At 43.5% G+C, this 22343-nt stretch overlaps 2 protein-coding genes across 11 annotated transcripts in view; one reads left to right on the top strand and one right to left on the bottom strand.

The window, feature by feature from the left end:
- INVS (inversin) overlaps positions 1–18191 on the top strand; it is a 142797-nt gene extending 124606 nt beyond the window's left edge. For 4 of the 8 annotated variants that reach the window (XM_060154730.1, XM_060154731.1, XM_060154726.1 and 1 more), the window contains 4 exons: positions 653–1370; positions 13174–13403; positions 14171–14242; positions 17199–18191. In XM_060154730.1, the coding sequence (XP_060010713.1) occupies positions 653–1370; positions 13174–13403; positions 14171–14242; positions 17199–17347 (1169 nt within the window). In that variant the 3' untranslated portion in view covers positions 17348–18191. Of the gene's footprint in view, positions 1–652; positions 1371–13173; positions 13404–14170; positions 14243–14323; positions 14490–17198 lie in introns of those variants that run through there. The other 4 variants (XM_060154733.1, XM_060154732.1, XM_060154727.1 and 1 more) reach the window with 4 other exon arrangements.
- Positions 18192–18881: 690 nt separating this feature from the next.
- The window catches only part of TEX10 (testis expressed 10), a 56003-nt gene continuing 52541 nt past the window's right edge, over positions 18882–22343 (bottom strand). For all 3 annotated transcript variants that reach the window (XR_009541534.1, XM_060154735.1, XM_060154736.1), the window contains 2 exons: positions 20359–20569; positions 18882–19096 (listed from right to left, as the gene is read on the bottom strand). Coding sequence is in view for 2 of the 3 variants with exons in the window: in XM_060154735.1 (XP_060010718.1) it covers positions 18983–19096; positions 20359–20569 (325 nt within the window). In the remaining variant the exon portion in view is untranslated. The remainder of the gene's footprint in view (positions 19097–20358; positions 20570–22343) is intronic.

Here is a 22343-nt window from a genome sequence, read left to right as displayed (position 1 = left end):
TGGCTGCATTGGGTCTTCCTTGCTGCGCATGGGCTTTCTCTAGTTGCGGTGAGCAGGGGCTACTCTTACTTGCGGTGCATGGGCTTTTCATTGCAGTGGCTTCTCTTGTTGCAGAGCATGGGCTCTAGGCGTGCAGACTCAGTAGTTGTGGCGCACGGGCTTAGTTGCTCCGTGGCATGTGGGATCTTCCTGGACAAGGGATCGAACCTGTGTCCCTTGCATTGGCAGGTGGATTCTAAACTGCTGCGCCACCAGGGAATAGGTCTTTTTTTTTTTAATATTTATTTGGCTGAACCGGGTCTTAGTGGCGGCATGCGGGATCTTTTAGTTGCGGCATGTGGGATCTAGTTCCCTGACCACGGATTGAACTCGGGCCCCCTGCATTGGGAACGCAGGGTCTTAACCACTGGACCACCGGGGAAGTCCCATTTCTAGGTATTGTAGGGGAAGGCTTTCAGGTTATCTAACCTACTGTTGCTAGAAATAGAAGTTAAACAATTTTTTCCTAATCGTAATCAGCACTATCACGGTGATACAAGAGGACAAGTCTGAATTTCTTTTTTTTTTTTTTTTGTGAACAGTGAGCAGAACTGCCCTACTATGCAAGTTTTGGACAATAAAGATTCTTCCCCTTCTTCCTTGTCTCCCCAAGAAACATCCAGAGAACATTCTAAAGGCCGATCTGCCTGTGTCCACTTCAGCCCCAGCGAAGGCAGTGATGGAAACAGGCGTCCAGGAGCCTCCTCTGTCGAGAAGTCCAGAGGTGAGACAGTTGGCGAGAAGCAGTGTGACAAGGGGAAAGGCTCCTTGAAGCAGCCCTCCTGTGTCAGGGCGTCTGGGCCTGCTGAGGAAGGAGAGGACCCCAGTTGGGCAGCTGCAAGCCTTCCACAGCAGGACGGCCACTGGAAGCCCAGCCGGCGGCAGGATGCAGCACCCAAGGCCAAATGTGCCTCCCAGAAAAGGCGCAGCCAGGAGCTCAGAGGAGGGAGGCGCTCCCCGGCTGGGTCCAGCCGGCCTGGCAGTGCCAAGGGGGAGGCCGTCCATGCTGGGCACAGTCCTCTCCACCACCGGATGCCAAGAAACACAGTGATGCAGGACAAGCTCGCAGGAGGGACCCACTCAGATTTGCCATCGAGCACAGAGGTGTTGAGGTCAGGAGTCAGGAAGCTGGGTACATCCGCCCTGTTGGAGGACACTCAGCTATCTAAGGAGACTGATCCAGCACCTGGTCCCCTCTCTGGGCAGAGTGTGAATATTGACCTTCTCCCCGTAGAGCTGCGGCTGCAGATAATCCAGAGAGAAAGAAGCAGGAAAGAGCTGTTTCGCAAAAAGAACAAGGCAGCAGCGGTCATCCAGCGGGCCTGGAGAAGGTAGGAAGATGGGATGCCACCGCATCTTTTTGGCTCTGTGTCTGTCCTAATCCCCCTGATGTGATACCCCCTGTGCTCTGTGATACTTTCTAGTGAATTCCATGTGCTGGCATGACAAGGCCAATTTTATTGAGCCAACCCATGAGAGTCACACATGGGTATATCTTAGTAATTTATATTGGGTAAGCTATTTGGAAGGTGTTTTTACCCAGAAAGATAGGAAAGTACCCAGGATAGCCTGGTGTAAATGAAAAACCATGAAGCCTAAGTTTCAGGTGAAGCTCGAAGAGGTTATCTGACCTTGAGCAAATCACTCAGCCTCCCTGACCCTCAGTTTCCTCCTCTGTAAAATGGGATTTAACAATTGCCACACCCGTCCTGTTCACGTGACAGGTTGCTAGAATGAGATAACGTGTGCTTTGTAAATTCTAAAGCACTACACATTTAAGGTATTTTATCTTCCTTCTTTACTACACAGGAATTAGATACAGTGGATTAAGTGACTGAAATTTATCACAAAAACCTGTGTGAGCCTCAGTCAAGCTCAGAATGTGGGGTAGGAGCTGGGAGTGGTGGAGGAGGCTTACCGAAACCCTGAGGTGAACACCCTCAGGGGGTAATTCTGGGAGGACTGGAAGAGTGCTGTGCTACAAGTTTTCACATATCTCACAGTCTCCTTCACACTGCAGGCCCCAGGAGGGCCTCCATCCAGATTAGGCCTTTCAGTGATGACCACGCCCAGGGGAGGGCCGGACCGTCGGCCCCAGGTGGGGGTCATGTGGTCTCCATCTCCAGAGAGAGGGAGTTTTACCGGGGAACAAAGCAAGCAGATCACTACGAGTGCAGGTGTGCCTCTGTCAGGAGATAAAAGGGCCGAAGAAACCCTGCTGTTGGCAGAGGGAGAGCTGAGCGGCTTGTGAGGTCCAGGGAGAGGCCTCAGGGACTGTCATGCCAAAGCCTCCTAACCCAGAGCCGGGCGACCTGCACGGCCTTCGCTATAGTGCGTCTTCACATCTGTTCAGGCTCGTGGCTGTTTACAAAGTCGTCTCACGCCTGACCCCTTTGCTCTCCCAACCATCGCCAGGAAGCCGTCACGATAGGGATCAGCGTCCCTGTTTTTCAGACAAGCAATGGTCTCAGGAAAAAAGACCTGTCCTGATGGTCAGACCCAGCACTCGAAGTTCTTTCTGACTTGAGTCCAGGGGCCTTTCCCTTACATTCTCAGTAAAGGTAGTGTCTGCTGTGGTCAAAATAATGGAGGCGGAGGCCGACCTTGCACTCTGCACCTCAGGACAGGCTGGAGGACAGGCTGCCTGGATGGTCTCTCATGCATCAAGGTAATGTTGTTATGGGGGATGTTGTTGTTAGCACTGTTACTAATACTGGTAGTTGAATTCATCAGGCACTTGGGCCGGACACTGTTCTAAGCAGTTTTACGTGTATTAACTCATTTAAAATCCTCAGTCACCCTGTGAGAGATACTGGGATTACTGTTCTTCTCCCCATTCCGTGAGTGAGGAAACTGAAGCACAGATAGGTTCATCAACCTCAGGCTCCAGAGCCAGCGCTGGCCTGCAGCTGAGACCGTCAGCCTCTGAAGCCACAGATGGGAAGAGTCCCTGCTCCCCCTCCTTGGGGCGTTCTGCCGGGACATGCACTGGCTACCATCCCAGAGGAACTTTTTGTGAAGTATTTCAGCTGACACCTGGGGTCCAAACAAGCCCACAAGGTTTGCCACGTCAGGCCCCACAGCTGCTCCCCAGCTGCAGTGCCTCCCCATCACACTGTCCTTTGACTCCTTTGAAGAGTCAGCAGCTGACAGGTCCTGTCAGTAAGTGTCCATAGCAGCAAATGAGCCTTCAGTCATTCCCCCCAAGAACAGTGGACTCATAGTCTGTGCACCTATCTGGGGAGGCAATTACACAGGCCCCCTCTGGCTGCACCACTGTGCAATTCCGAGTCCCGGGACATCGACTCCCAAAGGGTTTCTGGGAAGTTGCACACCGTGGCAAGTCCTGTGTCTGGTGACAGTAAAAATCCTTTTATTGATTCCGCTATGGCCATATATGTCTTCCATTTGAAGCACAGGAGCCCTAAGTGCTGTCCGGGGACAGTGTGTGGTGTCCGACAGCAAACCTCAGGGGCACCGAGGGCTGGAGTTGGGAACGGGGCTTGGCACACGACCTCCCATAAATGCAGGCCGCCATCACAGGAGACGTGCCCGGGGGCGGCGGAGAGGCAGGCTGACTGGAAAACGCACAGGATGGGGTGAGCAGATTGAACCTGGGGCCCAGAGAAAATGAAGCTTTGTCTAAGCGTCTGAGTTTTATTACCAGTCAAGACTTGACTATTTTAAAGGTTGAAACTGGATACTGGACAAGCTAGGCTGGGCTGGAAAGTTGCTGTGGTGAAGAGGAGTTGCTGTGTAAGGCAGTTCCCATCGGGTCCTCTCCAGCATGTTCTGAGGTGAATAAACAAGGTTAGGCTAGACCATAACAAGCGCCCTGCGCCCCGGGCTGAAAGGGATGATTGGGTGTGCTCGGATTCTCAGCAAACCAGGCGCGCACGTTCTCCCTGAGAAGGGGAGAACAGAGGCTGTGACTGACCACTAGGACCATGAGACACAGCCTCGGTCTCCATTCCAGAGTCGATGAGGTGGCAGCTGTGCCCCCCCGAAAGCCGGAGCTGTTAGAGCTTCAGCCAACACCCAGGCTTCCTGACAAGTCCTCTGCCCACAGAGCGGGGGTGTGGAAGAACTGACTGCAGAGCGGTATTGTCCTGTTAACTCTCGCTTCTCTCTACACTTGGCTTTTTGGAAATGTGGTACATGTTCTAGTAAAGGGGTGCCACGGTTTGTCACGCCCCAGGGAAAGAAAGGAAGAAGGATGTAGTTCGACTGAAATCAGCCTTTAGGGCAGGAGGGAGGGGCTGCCCCAAGCACTGCAAGGAGCTTCGAGCATTTGGGAAGAAGCTTATGTCCCGGTTGGTGTATTGTAACATCAGGCACAGGGCCTGCTGCTCTCTGCACCCTGTAGGCTCACCAGTAGTTAATCAGCCATGGATCCTGAACACTGGTGCAGCTTTCCTTAGGAGGCTCCGAAACATCTGTGCTCAATAAGAGGTTTGGGAGTGCACATGGGATAAACACCATGCGAAAAGCACTAGAGGTAAATATAGCCATCATCCTGGTGCCCCTCCCCTCTCTCCCGCCCCAGGCTCTGCCCTCCAACACACTGATCTTAGTAAAATTCAGCTCTTACATTTGTCACTATTCTTAAAACCCCCTGATCATCCCCACCAAGTCCTCAGCAGTATTTGGCTGTTGGACCAGACAGCACTGATTTGGAATGTTGGCCTCTCCTAACTCTAGCTGTTCGCTTTTCCCCCCGATTTTTATTGTGATAGAATTGACATATGGCGCTGTATAAGTTTAAGGTGACAGCATGGATTTACATATACTGTGAAATGATTACCACAATAAGTTTAGTTAACATCCGTCATCTCACACAGATAAAAAGGATTTTCTTCCTTGTGATGAGAACTCTTAAGATTTACTCTTTAACAGCTTTCATATATACCATAAAGCAGTGTTAGCTACAGTCATCATGCTGTACGTTACATCCCCGGTACTTATTTGTCTTACAACTGGAAATTTGCACCTTTGATCACTTTCATCCAATTCCCCTCCTCTAATAACCACAAATCTGATTTCCTTTTCTATGAGTTTGGGTTTTTTTGTTTTTGTTTTTGAAGATTTCACGTGTAAGTGAAATAATACAGTAGTTGTCTTTCTCTGATTTATTTCACTTAGCATAATGCCCTCAAGGTTCATCCATGTTGTTGCAAATGGCAGGATTTCCTTCTTATTTTAGGCTGAATAATATTCTACTGTGTGTATATATAATATATATAATAATCTAATGTGTGTGTGTGTGTATATATATATATATATATATATTCCACAACTTCTTTATTTGTTCATCCATCAGTGGACACTTAGGTTGTTTCCATGTTCTGGCTATTGTAAATACTACTACTATGAACATAGGGGTGCAGATGTCTCTTCATTTCCTTCAGATATACACCCTGTAGTGGGATTGCTGGATCATATGGTAGCTCTATTTTTAATTTTTTGAGGAACCTCCATAGTGGCTGCACCAATTTACATTCTCACTAACAGTGCAGGAGGGTCCCGTTTTCTCCACATTCTCACCAGCACTTTTCTCTTGTCTTTTTGATGACAACTGTTCTAATGGATGTGATATCTCATTGTGGGTTTTTTTATAGATTTATTTTTATTTTTGGCTGCGTTGGGTCTTCATGCTGCACGGAGGCTTTCTCTAGTTGCAGTGAGCAGGGGCTACTCTTCGTTGTGGTGCGCGGGCTTCTCAGTGCTGTGGCTTCTCTTGTGGAACCCGGGCTCTAGGCACACGGGCTTCAGAAGCTGTGGTGTGCGTGCTCAGCAGTTGTGGTGCACAGGCTTAGTTGCTCCACAGCATGTGGGATTTTCCTGGACCAGGGATCAAACCTGTGTCCCCTGCATTGGCAAGCAGATTCTTAACCACTGCGCCACCAGGGAAGTCCCTCTCACTGTGATTTTGATTTGCATTTCCTTGATGATTAGTGATGTTGAACACCTTTTTATATACCTGTTGGCCATCTTTATATCTTGGGAAAATTTCTATTCAGGTTCCTTGCACATTGGATGATTATTATTATTATTATTTGCTATCTAGTTGTATGACTTCTTTATATACTTTGGATATTATCCTCTTATCATATACATGGTTTGCAAATTTTTTTTTTTGTATTTGTAGGTTGCCTTTTTTATTCTGTTGATCATTTCTTTTGCTGTGCAGAAGCTTTTTAGTTTGATGTAGTCCCACTTATTTTTTATTTTGTTGCTTATGCTTTAAGTGTTGTATCTAGGAAATCACTGCAAAGACCCACGTTACGGAACTTTTTCCTGTGTTTTCTTCGAGGAGTTTTGTGGTTTCTGGTCTTTTATTTAAGTCTTTAATCCACTTTGAGTTAATTTCTGTGAGTGGTGTAAAATAGGGTTCTAGTTTCATCCTTTCACATGTGAATATTTAATTTTCCCAGTACCATTTACTGAAGAGACTGTCTTTTCTCCATTGAGTATTCTTGGCTCCCTTGTCAAATATTAGTTGACTATTTATATATGGGTTTATTTCTGGGCTCTAAATTCTGTCCTGTTGGTCTATGTGTCTATTTTTATTCCATTTATACTGTTTTGATTACTATAGGTTTATAGTGTAGCTTGAAATCAGGAAGTGTGATGCTTTATTCTTTCTCAGGATTGCTTTGGCTATTCAAGGTCTTTTGTGTTTCTATATAAATTTTGGTATTATTCTACTTGTTTTTTTTCCCATATTTATTATTTATTTATTTATTTGGCTGTGCCACGTCTTGGTTGCGGCGTGCAGGATCTTTAGTTGCAGCATGCGGGATCTTTAGTTGCGGCATGAGGTATCTTTTAGTTGCGGAATGCAAACTCTTAGTTGCGGCATGTGGGATCTAGTTCCCTGATCAGGGATCAAACCCGGGCCTCCTGCATTAGGAGCGTGGAGTCTTAAGCACTGGAACACCAGGGAAGTCCCTCTAATTCTGTTTATTTTTTTAAAAGCCATTGGAATCTTGATAGGGATTGAATCTATAAATGGCTTTGGGTAGCATAGATATTTTAACAATATTAATTCTTCCAATCCATGAACACGGAATACCCTTCCATTTATTTGCATTTTCTTTTTTTTTTTTTTTTTTTGCGGTACGCGGGCCTCTCACTGTTGTGGCCTCTCCTGTTGTGGAGCACAGGCTCCAGACGCGCAGGCTCAGCGACCATGGCTCACGGGCCTAACCGCTCCGCAGCATGTGGGATCTTCCCGGACCGAGGCACGAACCCGTGTCCCCTGCATTGGCAGGCAGACTCTCAACCGCTGCACCACCAGGGAAGCCCTATTTGTATTTTCTTCAGTTTCTTTCATCAATGTCTTGTAGTTTTCAGGGTAGAGATTTTTTCACCTCCTTGGTTAAACTTACTCCTAAGTATTTTATTGTTTTTGATGCTACTGTAAATGGAATTCTTTTATTTATTTTTCACATCACTCTTAATGTATAGAAACACTACTGATTTTGTATATTAATTTTGTATCCTGCACCTGTACTGAAGTTGTTGATTAGATCTAACAGTTTTGTGAAGTATTGAGGATTTTCTATATATAAAATCATGTCATCTGCAAATGAAGACAATTTTAATTCTTCGTTTCCCATTCTGATTCCTTTTTTGTTTTTCTTGCTTGATTGCTCTGGCTAGGACTCGTAGTATTTTGTTGAAAAGGAGTGGTGAGTGTAGGCACCCTTGCCTTATTCCTGATCTTAAGAGGAAACACTTTCAACCTTACCCCATTGAGTATGATGTTAGCTGTGGGCTTGTCATATATGCCTTTTATTATGTTGAGGTATGTTCCTTCTATACTGAATTTGTTAAGGGTTTTTATCATGAACACATGTTGGATTTTGTCAAATGCTTTTTCTGTGTCTTTTGAGATGATCATATGGTTTCTTTCATTCTATTAATATGATATATCACATCGATTTATGTGCGTATGTTGAACCATCCTTGCATTCCAGGAATAAATCCTGCTTGACCATGGGGAATGATCCTTTTAATTTGCTGCTGAATTTGGTTTGCTAGTATTTTATTGAGAAATTTTGCATCTGTATTCATCAGGGATATTGGCCTATACTTTTCTTGTAGTGGAATTTTTTTCTAGCTTTGGTGTCAGGGTAATGTAGTCTCATGAAGTGAGTTTGGGATTGTTCCCTCCTCTTCAAATTTTTTGAAGAATTTGAAGGATTGACATTCTTCTTTGAATGTTTAGTAAAATTCATCAGTGAAGCCATCTGGTCCTGGACTTTTCTTCATTAGGAGATTTTTGATTACAAATTCAATCTTCTTACTCTTTATTGGTCTGTTCAGATATTTTATTTCTTCCTGATTCAGTCATGGTAGGTTGGTTGTTTCTAAGAATTTCTCCATTTCTTTTAGGTTGTCTAGTTTGTTGGTATATAGTTGTTTACAGTAGCCTCTTATGATCCTTTGTATTTCTGTGGTATCAGTTGCAGTGTTTCCTTTTCCATTTATGATTTTGTTGCTTTGAATCCTTTTTTTCCCTTCTTGGTTTTCCCTTCTTGGCTAATTGCCAATTTGGTTTACCTTTTCAAAGAACCAACTTAGGGCTTCCCTGGTGGTGCAGTGGTTGAGAGTCTGCCTGCCGATGCAGGGGACACGGGTTCGTGCCCCAGTCCGGGAAGATCCCACATGCCGCAGAGCGGCTGGGCCTGTGAGCCATGGCCGCTGAGCCTGCGCGTCTGGAGCCTGTGCTCCGCAACAGGAGAGGCCACAACAGTGAGAGGCCCGCGTACCGCAAAAAAAAAAAAAAAAAGAACCAACTTAGCTTTTTAAATCCTTTCTATTGTTTTCCTGTTCTCTATGTCATTTATTTCTGCTCTAATCTTTATTATTTCCTTCCTTCTAACTCTGGGCTCAGTTTGTTCTTGTTCTAGTTCCTTAAGGCATACAGTTAGACTGTTTATTTGAGATCTTTCTTATTTCTTAATGTAGGCATTTATTGCTATGAACTTCCCTCTTAAAATTACATTTGTTGCATCTCATAAGTTTTAGTATGTAGAGTTTCTATTTGCAATTTGTCTCAAGATACCTTTTAAGTTTCCCTTTCAGTTTCTTCTTTGATCCACTGGTTGTTCAGGAGAGTGTTTAATTTCCATGTATTTAGGAGTCTTCCAATTTCCCTCCTATTATTGATTTCTAATTTCATACCATTATGATCAGAGAAGATATTTGGTATGATTTCAATCTTCTTGAATTTGCTAAGACTTGTTTTGTGGCCTAACACATGATTTATCCTAGAAAATGTTCCATGTGCGCTTGAAGAATGTTTTTTCTGATTGTTGGATAACTATTCTCTATATGTCTGTTATGTCCATTTGGTCTATAGTGTTCAAATCCAGTTTCCTCTTTGACCCTTTGAGTGATTTATCCATTGCTGAGTGTAGGGTATTAAAGTCCCTAGCTATTACTGTTTATTTCTTCTGTTAGCTTTGGTAGTTTTGCTTTGTATATTTAGGTGCTCTGATGTTGGGTGCATAAATATTTACAATTGTTATATCTTCCGGATGGATTGACCCCTTTATCATTATGTAATGACCTTCTTTGTTTCTTTATAACATTTTTTTTTTTTAATGCGGTACGCGGGCCTCTCACTGTTGTGGCCTCTCCCGTTGTGGAGCACAGGCTCCGGACGCGCAGGCTCAGCAGCCATGGCTCATGGGCCCAGCTGCTCCACGGCATGTGGGATCTTCCCGGACCGGGGCACGAACCCGTGTCCCCTGCATCGGCAGGCGGACTCTCAACCACTGCGCCACCAGGGAAGCCCTCTTTATAACATTTTTAAAGTCTGTTTTGTCTGATATAATTATAGTTACCCCTGCTTTTTTTGTTTTTGGGTGTGTTTTTTGGTTACCATTTGCTTGAAATGTCCTCATTTCTTCACTGTGTGTGTGGGTGTTTAAAGCTAAAATGAGTCTCTTGAATATAATGTATCATTGGATCTTGTTTTTTGTTTTTTTTTAATCCATTCAGCCATTCTGTCTTGATTGGAGGAATTAATCTATTTATGTTTAAAGTAATTATTGGTAGGTAAGGACTTACTATTGCAATTTGTTAATTGTCTTCTGGCTGTTCTGTTGATCCATTGTTTCTCATTTCTTATCCTGCTATCTTTTCTGTGTGTTTTGATGCCTTTTGGTATCAGTCTGCTTTGACTTCTTTATCATGTTCTTTGGTGTAATTAGTACAGGTTTTTCCCTTGTGGTTACCATGAAGCTTACATAAAGTATCTTAAAATATCTTAAAATAACACCCTATTTTAAACTGTTAACTTATCTTCAATAGCACTGCTAAATATTATACTTCTCCCTCTTCACATTTTAGATTATTTATGTTACAGTTTACATAAATATTTCTTATATTGCATATCCAATAAAACTTACTGTTGTTATGGTTATTTTTACTACCTTTTTTTTTACTTTTAAACTAGAGTTGTATGTTAATTATGCACCACCATTACCGTATTACAGAATCTAACTTTGACTATATGTTTACTATTACCTGTGAGTTTTACACTGCCTTAAGATGATTAATGTCCTTTTACTTTACTCCCTTTAGCATTTTTTGTAAGGCAGGTGTGGTGGTGATGAACTCCCTCAGCTCTTATTTGGGAAAGTATTTATCTCTCCTTAATTTCTGAAAGATAACTTTGTTGGGTATAGTATTCTCGGTTGATAGTCTTTTTCTTTCAATGTTTTGTTTTGTTTTGTTTTTGCAGTACGCAGGCCTCTCACTTTTGTAGCCTCTCCCGTTGTGGAGCACAGGCTCCGGACGCACAGGCTCAGTGGCCATGGCTCATGGGCCCAGCCGCTCTGCAGCATGTGGAATCTTCCCAGACCGGGGCACGAACCCACGTCCCCTGCATTGGCGGGCGGACTCTCAACCACTGCACCACCAGGGAAGCCCTCTTTCAATGTTTTGAACCTGTCATCCCATTCTTTCCTGAAAAGTTCCTGACAAGAAATCTGTTTATAGTCTTATGGGAGTTCACTTGTATGTAACTTCTCTATTTTCTGTTTGCAAAATTATTTTTGTCTTTGACTTTTAATAATTATAATGTGTCTCAGTGTAGCCCTACTCTGGTTCAACCTATTTGAGGTCCTTTGAGCCTCATGGGTCTGGATGTCTATTTCTCTTCTCAGGTTTGGGACGTTTGCAGCCATTATTGCTTTAAATATACTTTCTGTCCCTTTCTCTTCTCCTTCTGGAATTCCCATAATGCAGATACTGTTTCTTTTGTGTCCCATACGTCTCCCATAGGCTTTTTTCACTTCTTTTTTTCTTATTGCCTTCTCTGACTGGATAATTTCAAATGTCCTGTCTTCTAGGTCACTGATTCTTTCTTCTGCATGGTTAAGTGTGCCTTTGAAGCTATTGATTTCTTCAGTTCAGGCATTTTATTTTTCAGCTCCAGGATATGGCTTTTTTTTTTGATAGTTTTTATTTTTTAGAACTTTTTCTCATTTTGTTTATGCATTGTTTGTCTAATTTTGTTTAGTGAACTATAAGATCACACAGACAACTAAACTTGTTTAAGAGAATTCTGAATTCTTTGTCTGACAGTTCACAGATCTCCATTTCTGTAAGGTCAGTTTTCAGAGCTTTTTAAAGTTTCCTTTGGTGTCATGTTTACCTGTTTCGTTTTTTCATTTTTTTGTATCCTTGATTCCTTATGTTGGCATCTGTGCATTTGAATAAGCAGGCTCCTCTTCCAGGTTTGCTTTGGCAGAGAGCAAACTGAACTCTTCAACAGTCAGCTCAGTTTGGGTTTCTGGATGTGTCTGCTGGTAATGTATCTGAGCAGGTGGGGCTTGCTGTCTCTTTGGGGGCAGGGCCACTGCCCAAACTCTGAGGTTGTGGAGCAGGGGGTGGGAGGAGGAGGGTGCTGCCACTGCTGACTGCGAACAGTTGGACAGGACTGTTGGTTTGGTTCCCTCCTCAAGTGAGGCTACAGGATGGGCTCCGCAGTTGCCCGGGCTCTCTGATCAGGCTTACTTAGACAGCCAGGACTGGGCACTACACTCAGCAGTAGGCAGGGGTATGATTTAGTTTCCTTGCTCTGGTGGGACAGTAGGACAGGCCCAGGGCCTGCACAGCTCATTGTTCAGGGACCCAAACTGGGTAAAAGACTGTGCACTGAATTCCCTGGCCAGACACAGCCACTAGCTCTATTCTGGGGTGGAGTGGGGGAGCCACGGGCTGTGCTCTCTTCAAGTGCTACGTTAAGAAAGGTTGATGGGTGGGCTACAAAGCTTCTTGTGTGCTCTGGTGAGCTTCCCTGGTTGGACAGGCTGAAGGCTGTATTCAGCAATGGCTGGGGCTATGAATTACTTTTCCTGCCCAGGCAGAGTGGGGGCAACTGGTTCCAAAGGTGGCGAGCCTCTTTGTGGTCTTGATTCAAACTGGCCTGCTCCCCGAGTTTCCTGGCTGAACAGTGCTATTGGCTTTATTCTGTGGATGATCGGCTCTGCCTACCGTACACCCTTCCTGAGCACTGCTGGACGGGCTACGCAGCTTCCAGGTGGTCTGGCCAGCCTTCCTGATCAGGTAGGGGCCAGGTAGGAGGTACACTCAGCCATGGGCTGGGCTATGACTCAACTCCCCTGACACAGCTTCCACAATGTAGCCCAGCCTCCCAGCCTCCTTCCCTTACCAAATACATAATGCTTCACACACATCTCACTTTAACATTCCTGCACAAATGCATCTACCTCTGCTCATGCCAGTTCTGCTACTTAAAATGCCCTTCCCTGCCTAGCAAGCTCCTACTCATCCCTTAAAACCCAGCACAAATATCAGCCATCTAGCTCTTTGCTCTCACATAGTACTTCTCATACTGCATTTATTTACACATTGGCCTGTCCCACTTTGAGGGCAAGGACCCATCTGATTGATTCCTAGTTTAGGAAGTACTGATGGACAAAGACAGAATTCAACATTCAACATACTGCCAGTGAAATTAGGAACGGGAGCTTGACTGAATCTCCCAAGAGTTCAGCAACTACTCTTCCTATAGCTTCTAGGAACTTTAAGGAACATTGGTTTTCTCAATATTGTGATCTTAAAGTCTCTCCCCTCCTCTGACCCCACCAGCTACCAGCTCAGGAAGCACCTGTCCCACCTTCTGCACATAAAGCAGCTTGGAACCAGAGATATGGACAGATGGAACCGAGAGTACATGGCTTTGATCCTCCAGGTCTGGAGGAAGGAACTGGAACTGAAACCCCCAAAGGCCATGGCAGTAAGCAGGACCACCAAGAGTCCACCCAAGGGCAGCTCAGGCACCAAGCCCACCAGGCACTCAGTGCTCAAGCAGATCTACGGTAACTGTCCTTCTGGGTACTTTGTAGTTTACAACAAGCACCCCCAGAGTGTGTCACATCAGAATTTGAAAACAGGATTTAGTTACATTGGGCAAACCTCCATTCAGGTAGGAACTTTATTAAACTTCCAGGCACCAACAGAATTCTCATCATAATTAGTGCCTCCCTTCCAGCAATTCTGGGTCAGAATTGGTTTCATGAGGTATTCTGGTATCTCACCCGAGAAAGCCTTACAGCCAAGAGATTGTCTGCTGGGCTTCATGACTGAAAGCCTCACCACAGCAACCGCTCTAGGCTGCTGCCTGTTTTTCCTAAAATTCTCCATTTAGAGGACTCCAGGCCCAGGCAGAGCCTGCCTGCCTCACACTGACTTCCCTACGCTTAGATAGTACAGAGTTGCCTGTCTGTGGGAATACCCCAGATCCAAGCCCTACAGTACATACTTGTTTAGCAGATGAACTGCTGCATACTGAAACACTTTCAGCTCTGCAAAGTGCCCATCCAAATAAACTCAGAGAACAGGACTGGCTAGCTCCCCAGTGGAAAAAAAGTTAAGTCAGGGCACGCTTACAAACAGATCTGTGGCCCTGGCAGCAAAATCTGCAGACTTGACCTGGACAGGCCTATGTAGTTTTTCCACACCATGCCTAATCTATCTTGGCAGACACCTGCAAGCTCAAGCCTTCACCTCAGTAAAGAATTCAGAACTTGGTCAGGCCACAGTTGTCATTGGTCAGAAATAGATGATCATTGTTGGTTGATTTCAGGTTCTCAAGAAGGAAAAGTACATCAGCCCACAAGATCTTCAAAAGCCCATTCTGTGCTGGGTCTCAACTCAGGTAAGGCAGCCACTGCATGGGCAAAGCAGAGTGGGGAGACCATGTGGGGAAACAGTTCCCTTTTTTGTTTCATCCCCAAAGGTGGAAGACATTAGAACAGACTGCCAGGGGTTCCAAGAGTCATTTGATTTCAGGATTACATGTGTTCTTCATCCCCCTTTCATGGAATTACCACTATAATAAACATCTCTTCTCCATAAGAGGCAAGTTATTTTTGCAAGCGAAAGCGTAATAACATTACCTCCAGCAGAAGCAATAAGTGGCACCTATTACTGATCACTTTTACATACTTGTTCACATACAGGAGGGGGAAACACAAATACTGTCATTCTTCAAAGTAATACCTTGGGAGTTCTTGCTCTGTTTTGGTTTCACATTAAGATCCTCCAGCTCCTTCCCAAAGATGGGAAGGAGTCCCTTGACCATAGATTCTGACTTTTGCCTTTTAGGGCCCCCTAAGGAGGCATTTAATATTTTAATATTTAATAGCATGTCCAGCTCAGGCTCAACTGTGCACACTTCCACTCATACAGGAGCAGCTCAGGAACTTTCTTTTTAGCCACACGACAAGACTGTTTTACTCAGGGCCCCTTCATTCATGCCAGAATTAAATTTGGGTGATAAGTTCAGTGCTGTCAGCAGTTAATGCCAGGTCCAGTGTTTCTCATGGGTGGCTATGGCAACACACTCCCCCCAGTCCCTGATCCACAGTCATCCTGCAGGAACAGAGCACAGCTGGGAAGGTGAACAATGACTGTCAGCGTGAACTTTAACATTCATTTATTTTTGATGGGGGGAAAAACCAAGAGGTGGGGGGACAGTAATTACTGCCAAAGCTTTAATAAGAGTTGGGCAACTCATGTAATATAGACAGGCTAATCAGGGGCAGTTAGAGACTTTCAAAGGAATCAGGCCCATGGTTCTAGGTTTAAAACAAAACAAACCTCTAGTTACACTTGAGTGAATTAAAGAATAGTTTCAAAAACACATTGTCAGATAAAACTACTTAAGTAGTAGCATTTAGATAATCAGATATTAAAATGAGATAATCAGAGCATTTTTTACTTTGTCTCAAAAGTCCAGGACTATCAAATCTTTAAAAATGAAGGTGATTAGTGGCATAAAGGTTTTTAGTTAAAGGACTCACAGTTAAAGGACAGAATAAATAAAAGAAATAATGGTTTCTTAGGACGTCATATAAACTATCAGCTTGTTTGTCCTACACTGGCTTGAAAACAGATGAGGACCAAAGAGAATCTTTTCCTAAACCTAAGCTTGGGGGACAAAGGTTTTATGAGGCCCACTTACCCACATTAACCATTAACCTGTGAATAAGGCTGATGGTCACCAGAGCTCCTAGCTAGTTAGCTGCAGCCTGTGTTTTATACAGAATACAGTCTATAAATTTCCATGAAATGGGCATGACTTGGACATACATGTAAGTAGGTTTCTGCAATGCAGAATCACAGATGGCAAATGGAACCAAGAAGGACAAACCACTCATTTTAGTCTTTACCGTGAATAGAAATTTTTGCTTTGAGAATTCCATGAGGTTAAGGATCTTTGGATTTTGCTCACTGTTCTACTTAGCTTTAGTACATTGTTTGGCACATTGTAGGTGCTCATATATTTGAGTGAAGATTGTGGCTCCTAACCCCTTCAATTTGGGGAGTGCCTTTACCTCTTAAAACAAGGAGCAGAAAGTGAGCTGGTTAGAGCACAGTAACAAACTCCTTGGACTGTTTCTCTACCTGCATCCAGGAGGCAAACAATCACATTCTCCTCAGTCTTCTACACCCACCTGCAAACCACCCACACCCACAGAGAACAGCAGCACAGTCATGACCAGAGAGCATATATATACCAATGTCCTAAATCTGGGGGCCCTTCTTGTTAAAAATAAAAGAATTTCCTCTAAAAAAAAAATTCCATTCCAACGAATGGAATAACCATGGCTTAAGTGATTACTAAAAACGGTACCCCCTGTATGAACGCAGAATATTCCTGCCCACCTGCAGAGGGGTATGCAGATGACAGCTCAAGACTTGATACAACAAAGGCAGCCACAAACACACCAGAGTTCCCAAACAGTTCACTTTAACTTTATTGAAGTAACAGTAATAAAACCAGATGAGAAAAAGACATATTTTTGTAACTTTTTAAAAACTACCCACCTTTCATGTTTGCTTCTTTGCTCCACTTAGGAGCGACATCCAGCAGTACGGCTTCGGCAAGTTCTCTTAACTGGTCGGGGGCTCAGTATCCTCATTTGTTAAGTGAGAGAGAGGGTTGAGCTCACCACTAAAATTTTTCAACTGTAGCATCCTGTAACTCTGTGATTTCAAAGTCATAAAAAGGCCTAAAAAAAAAATCCACTTTGTTTGATATGCCTATTATTCTATCACCTGAATAGTTTTCAAAGGAGCCTATTTTCTAGAATGGACTATAGCCAAGTATGTGGCACAGGGAAAGTTAAATGATAGATATGTTTGTGTTATGTTACAGAGATGCACAGAGAAAGCAATATCATACCAGTTATTCCAGGCAGACTGAAGACCTAAGTTCCAGTCCTACCTCCTCAAGCAGCTGCCCCCTCATAGTCAGGGTTATTCCTTAAAGATGTCAGGTATCTTTGAGAGGATGGAAAATGGAGGGCTGACGTCCTCCTGTCTCTACAATAAACTAGCCATCACCTTATTCAGCCCCATAGATAATCCAACCTAAACCCTTCTTCCTCCCCACCAATCAACTCTGTCCTTCAGCATTAAAATTAATAATCTGAATATCGGGACTTCCCTGGCGGTCCAGTGGTTAAGACTCCACGCTCCCAATGCAGGGGGCGCAGGTTCGATCCCTGGTCGGGGAACTAAATCCTGCATGCCGCACGGCATGGCCAAAAATAATAATAATAGTAGCAATAATAATAATCTGAATATCTGGTATTTGTTTTTAACAGTGAGCAACTTGCAGTGTATACACCTCCTTGAGAACAGTGGAAGATCAAAGAATTTTTCTTATAACCTGCAATCAGCTAACCCATCAAGAAACAAAACAAAGCTTCGACTGCCTATGGAGGAAGACTGTGCCCGGAGGGGGCGGTTCTAATAGCTAGTGCAGAATTCTCTGATTAGCGTTTACACTTTGGGAAAACTTTAATATCCATGCCTGAAGGCTTATTAGCCTGAAAATGTGGTAACAACCGAGAGAAATGTGTTTTCTTTCTGCTGTTACACAGCACTGTTTTGTAAATTCTTAGCCAGTGCTGCAAGGACCAGGGTAAACTATACCTGTGCAAAACTGCCCGTGTGCCTACATGTCCGTGAGGACGGCTGGAATAGAGTATTTCTAATAAGTTAAGTCTAAGTAAAACTAAGGAAGTGAGCACTAAAGACGCTGCTGGGTTGGGATTTCTCCTCAACTGGTGCAAGCCTGGTTTGTTGGCTCCAGTGAAGAACCTAAATGAGATGGGGAAGAGCCTGTCCCACAGCAGATGCCTTCAGTTCACTACTTTTCTGGAAGCTAATGCAATGGACTTCATTACAGACACCACATCCTGTTATTCCAACATCATCAGTTTTAATTTTTACCCAGTGTTTTGCTGTTAGACACTGTAAGACTGTAATAGGTATACTGTTGATTGCTTACATTTTACAGTTGCCGTGTCAGCCTCTGAAGACCACAGGCTGCTGCCACGTCCTGTGAATGGCGTTCCTTCTGCTGAGCACCAGCAGTATCACAGCACCAAGGCCTCAGTCAGGAAGGTCTACAGACCAGGCACTCATGCACGGGGTGCCAATTCAGGCCTTAACCTTCCACGTGTATTTTCTGCTTGACCTGCAGAGGTGAGCAACCTTGTCAAAATGCTGTTCCTTTGGCATGGGAAACTATGCTAACTATGCATTCTAGCTCTCTAAGAACACATGGTTTAAATAAAATCCAGTGATTGTGGGCTTATTCACATTTTTTAAGGGCAAAGCTACTAGGAATGTAGACAGGCAGAAACAATGGCATATTAGGCTCACAAATATTTCTAGAACTGCTTGCATTTTAAGATTACTGCCACCCCTGTCCTGACAGTAAGAGATTGGAAGCAATGAAGTGTTATTTAATTATCTGGATTTTTTACAGTTGGCTAACTAAATTACTTCATTTTTATGAAAATGATTATAACAAAAATTAAGAACTCTTACAATGGATCACTAGTAGAAAACCACTTCGTAAGAGTTACCCAGCTCAGACCAAGGACCATTTAGGTACAGGAAAATCCACAACAAATGGGAGCACTGTTTTGAAATCTTGCTAGAAATCCTCTGGAAACACAACTCCAGAGTGAGAAGCAACCACTCCCAAACAAAACCAAACCAAAAACTAGTTTAGTTTGTTGCTGTCTGAATGAACTGGGGCTGAGAACAAAAAGAATAAAGTTTGCCTAGATGGGACCACAAAGACTGAGCTTATTTCTTACTATACAATAGAAGGTACCATATTATCGCTTTGTATTTTATATATACTTAGCTATGAAATACAGAATACCCGTTACCACATATCACATGCTAGTCCAGGAAGCCAGCCTGTGCATCAATGGGAACTCCCAAGCATTATTTTCCTATTTCAGTGCAAAGGAAGGTTCATAAACAACTTCTTTAAAAGTTCAGCTTTAATGACAAACATTTATTACATCAGTCTCTTCAAAATTAGATGTGAATAAACAATTTCAAACAGAGGTGCCACAGTGCCTTTTCAATACACTGTACTCAACATGCTGGGTCCCTGGGGATGCCCAGTGATGTACACATTGAAGCAATAATGTAAGTCTGTAAGCCACTGCTCCTGAACACCTCCACTCTTCAATGTCTGCAGAGAAAAACAAGAGTAATATGAGAGTTGTACCAAAACTGCTTCCTGATGGTTTTTTCCCCCACCCAAACAAGATCTCAAACAGTCCTTGCGATAGTATCCTCATCTATAAATTATCAAATGAAATCTCACTGAAAAAAGGAACCTATTAATCAGGTATTATTACCACAGGTAGTTAAAATTCCTAGTTTCATCCTCAAGTATTAAGTGCTACCAGTTTCTTGTTGGGTCTCTTCCCTCCCACATTTGCTAGGGACTAATGAAATTTCACCATTAACCACCCCTACACTCTGCACTTCCGCCCCTTCGCATTGTAGAATCTCATAACATTCACTGAGAATAATGATTCAACAGGTCTCAATTTGTCATTCTTATAGAGACTGGCTGATTCTCCAACCTCGGAATGATCCAAGTTCTTAACTTTTCTTCCCTTCTACATCCTCTTCCATTACTGAGAAAATTCAGAATACATCTTTTGTTATATGTAGGTATAAGCTCTATTACTCTGAAGTATTATTACATATACCAATTAATAACCCCCTCCAATCAAAGGCCTATACAAAAAACCTCACTTTAACTCTCCCAAACCAAAAACACCAAGGGAATCCTTAATAAACAGAACTGCCCACCCCAGGTGAACACAGAGAACCAACCATTAGACAAAGCTGAAGCCTGCAACTTCCAACTTCTTCCGCCTCTCCAGTGAACTAAGTGACTAGAAATAGGCCTTAGTTTATTCCTGCTCAATTTCCTTAATGACAGCTAACATTTGTTGGGTGCTTAGTAACTATCAGTTACAGTATAAACCTTACTTGGACGATCTCATTTAATGGTCAACAAAACCCAACAATGTTGCTATTATTCCCATTTCTACAGCTAGGAAAACAAAGCTCAGATAGGTTAAAAAAAAAAAAAAACAACCCCACACAACTTGCCAAATTATCACAGTTAAGCAATAGAATCTGTATCACAAAACAGGTAGGAGTGACTCTGATGCCTGTACTTTTTCCAACTAAGCTGCCTGCCACCTTAATTCAGTTTGAGTATTTTACGGTTTTTAGTACTGATTCTGCAATCAAAGTCACCCCGCTGGTTAAGTGACAGTCAGTTACTAGACGGCAGGGGAAGCCCTAAGAAATCACCACACTGGGCTTAATTCCAGGAGTCCGTCAACACACAGAAACGCTGGCCTCCCAGAGCACCTCCATGCCCATGAATCTAGTATGAACAGTACAAAGCCCTTGTTTCATGCTTCTTACTGTGATATTCTTGATGACCTGCTGCACCAAGATGGCATTGGTCAACATGTGAGTCCTGAGGGGTGCGTGCTGCAGCAGCAGGCGAAGCATCTGGCCCACCACAGGCAGCTCCTCAGGTCCAGCTCTGCTCACCCGCAGGCTCTGTAGCATCAACCTGAGCACTCGAGGCAGGAGTGCCAGGATGGAGACACAGACGCCCCACAGCTTGTCCCTACAAAACAGAAATGAGTCAGTGAACCAACGCATACAGGAAAAGTGCCCTTTCCATACTTCCCAAGACTGAAAATGTCCTTTTAAGAAACACGGTGTTTTCTGATAAAACCCCAGAAACCAAAACTAATAAGAACTGGGTTTCATCAGAGCTAAAAAAGCAAATGCAGTGAAGAATCAGCTGCTTCCCCTATTTTACAGGTTTCAGGAAGCCTAGCAACCAGCGTTTCCCTGGGCTTAACAAGACATTCTTGAAGCCCTAGTGATCATATTTAACACAGCATTCACCACAGAATGATCTATACATGCGTACTATTCTCTACCAGTGGACACTATTCAACTGTCTATTACACAACACCAAATGTCAAAAGAGTAAGAATGTCCCAATGGCAAAAAGGGAAGAAAAGAACTTCATGAAACTCTGAGCCTCTGACCTGGATTATGAGTCTCTTCAATGTGTTAGAACAGGGCAGCTTTCCAGAGAAAGATGTGCTCACAAGGAACCAAAGGGATTTGAGAAAACAGCCAGTAAGGGAACTATTACAGGCCAGAGATGGTAAATAAATCCAAATTTCAGTGAGCATCATTCTTTCGGTATCTTTATAGAACAGGAACAAAAATGTTTTATGATAGAGGTAAGTGGCCTAACCACATTCTAGAAGTGTGTCAATTAAATGGAGCAATATCCTTTTGGAGGAAAAGTTCACTGGCTGCTAAAGGCTCTGACCTTAGCCTGTTACAATTTCTCTACCAAGAGTGCATAATCCTCCCAGTCCCAAGTCTTTCTAAGAAAGCCTGCCTCCAGACCTTTCACCATCTGACCCCACTCCCAACTCCACATACAGCAATTGCATCAAACGTAGATACCAAATCCATTAAGCCAAACAGATCCTCTTATTTGAAGAGACTTTATTCAGCCTGTGGACTCATGCACAGCCAGGTTAGGACAGCCATGTGCAAGGAGAAAAGAGAAAGCCAGACTGTAGACATAGCTAATGAGGAGGCAAAGGCACAGAGATTAAAGACTACAAAACTTAGAAGAAAAAAGAATAGAGGAAGCTGCTTTGGTTCCTGCTGGGTTTCAAATTCCTACCTCCACAATTCCTACCCATTTGGTTTTCTTTTTAATAAGTTACTACTGTACTGATCCAATATATTCACCTTCTACTTGAACTTCAGTGGATTTCAAATGTGGATCAAAACTGCTAAAAGAGCTTATGGATTCTACATTACACCAAATACAAGTATACTGAATGGATGAGTAAAATTCAGAATTCCACCTTCACACACCACAATTAAAGAAAACTGTCAGGCCAAACAGAAGAGAGACCTGGGTACCATGAATGATATAAGTAATACCATTTGAAGAGCCTTCTTAGGGTTTTCTAAGAGTTGTCATGCACAGAAATAACTGTACCAACTCTATATAAATTGTTATGAAGTTGAGATTTTAGGTCAACATAAAGCAATGGTTCTAAACCACTCTAAAGGAACTGATGAAAGTCCAATATTTCACAGATAATTTTCAGGAGTTCCACTAACTCTGCAAACTTCTGATGTATTCTGGTCAGATAATACCAACCAACCCCCCTCCACTCCCCAAACACAGGGAAATACAGATAATATACTTTAAAAAACAAAACAAAAATACAGCCAAGCTCAAAAGCCAGAATGGGTGATATCTCTAGGTGCCAGAAACTATGCCAGAACTCATGAAGATACGCAGGAGCACAGAACTGGATACGGGATTTGGGGGCTGAGTATTCAACAGCCAA

The sequence above is a fragment of the Lagenorhynchus albirostris genome, chromosome 7, assembly GCF_949774975.1.
Source record: "Lagenorhynchus albirostris chromosome 7, mLagAlb1.1, whole genome shotgun sequence".
In the NCBI taxonomy this organism is placed as follows: domain Eukaryota; kingdom Metazoa; phylum Chordata; class Mammalia; order Artiodactyla; family Delphinidae; genus Lagenorhynchus; species Lagenorhynchus albirostris.
Note: the sequence above shows the minus strand (reverse complement) of the source record. Positions and strands in the feature narration are given on the sequence as shown.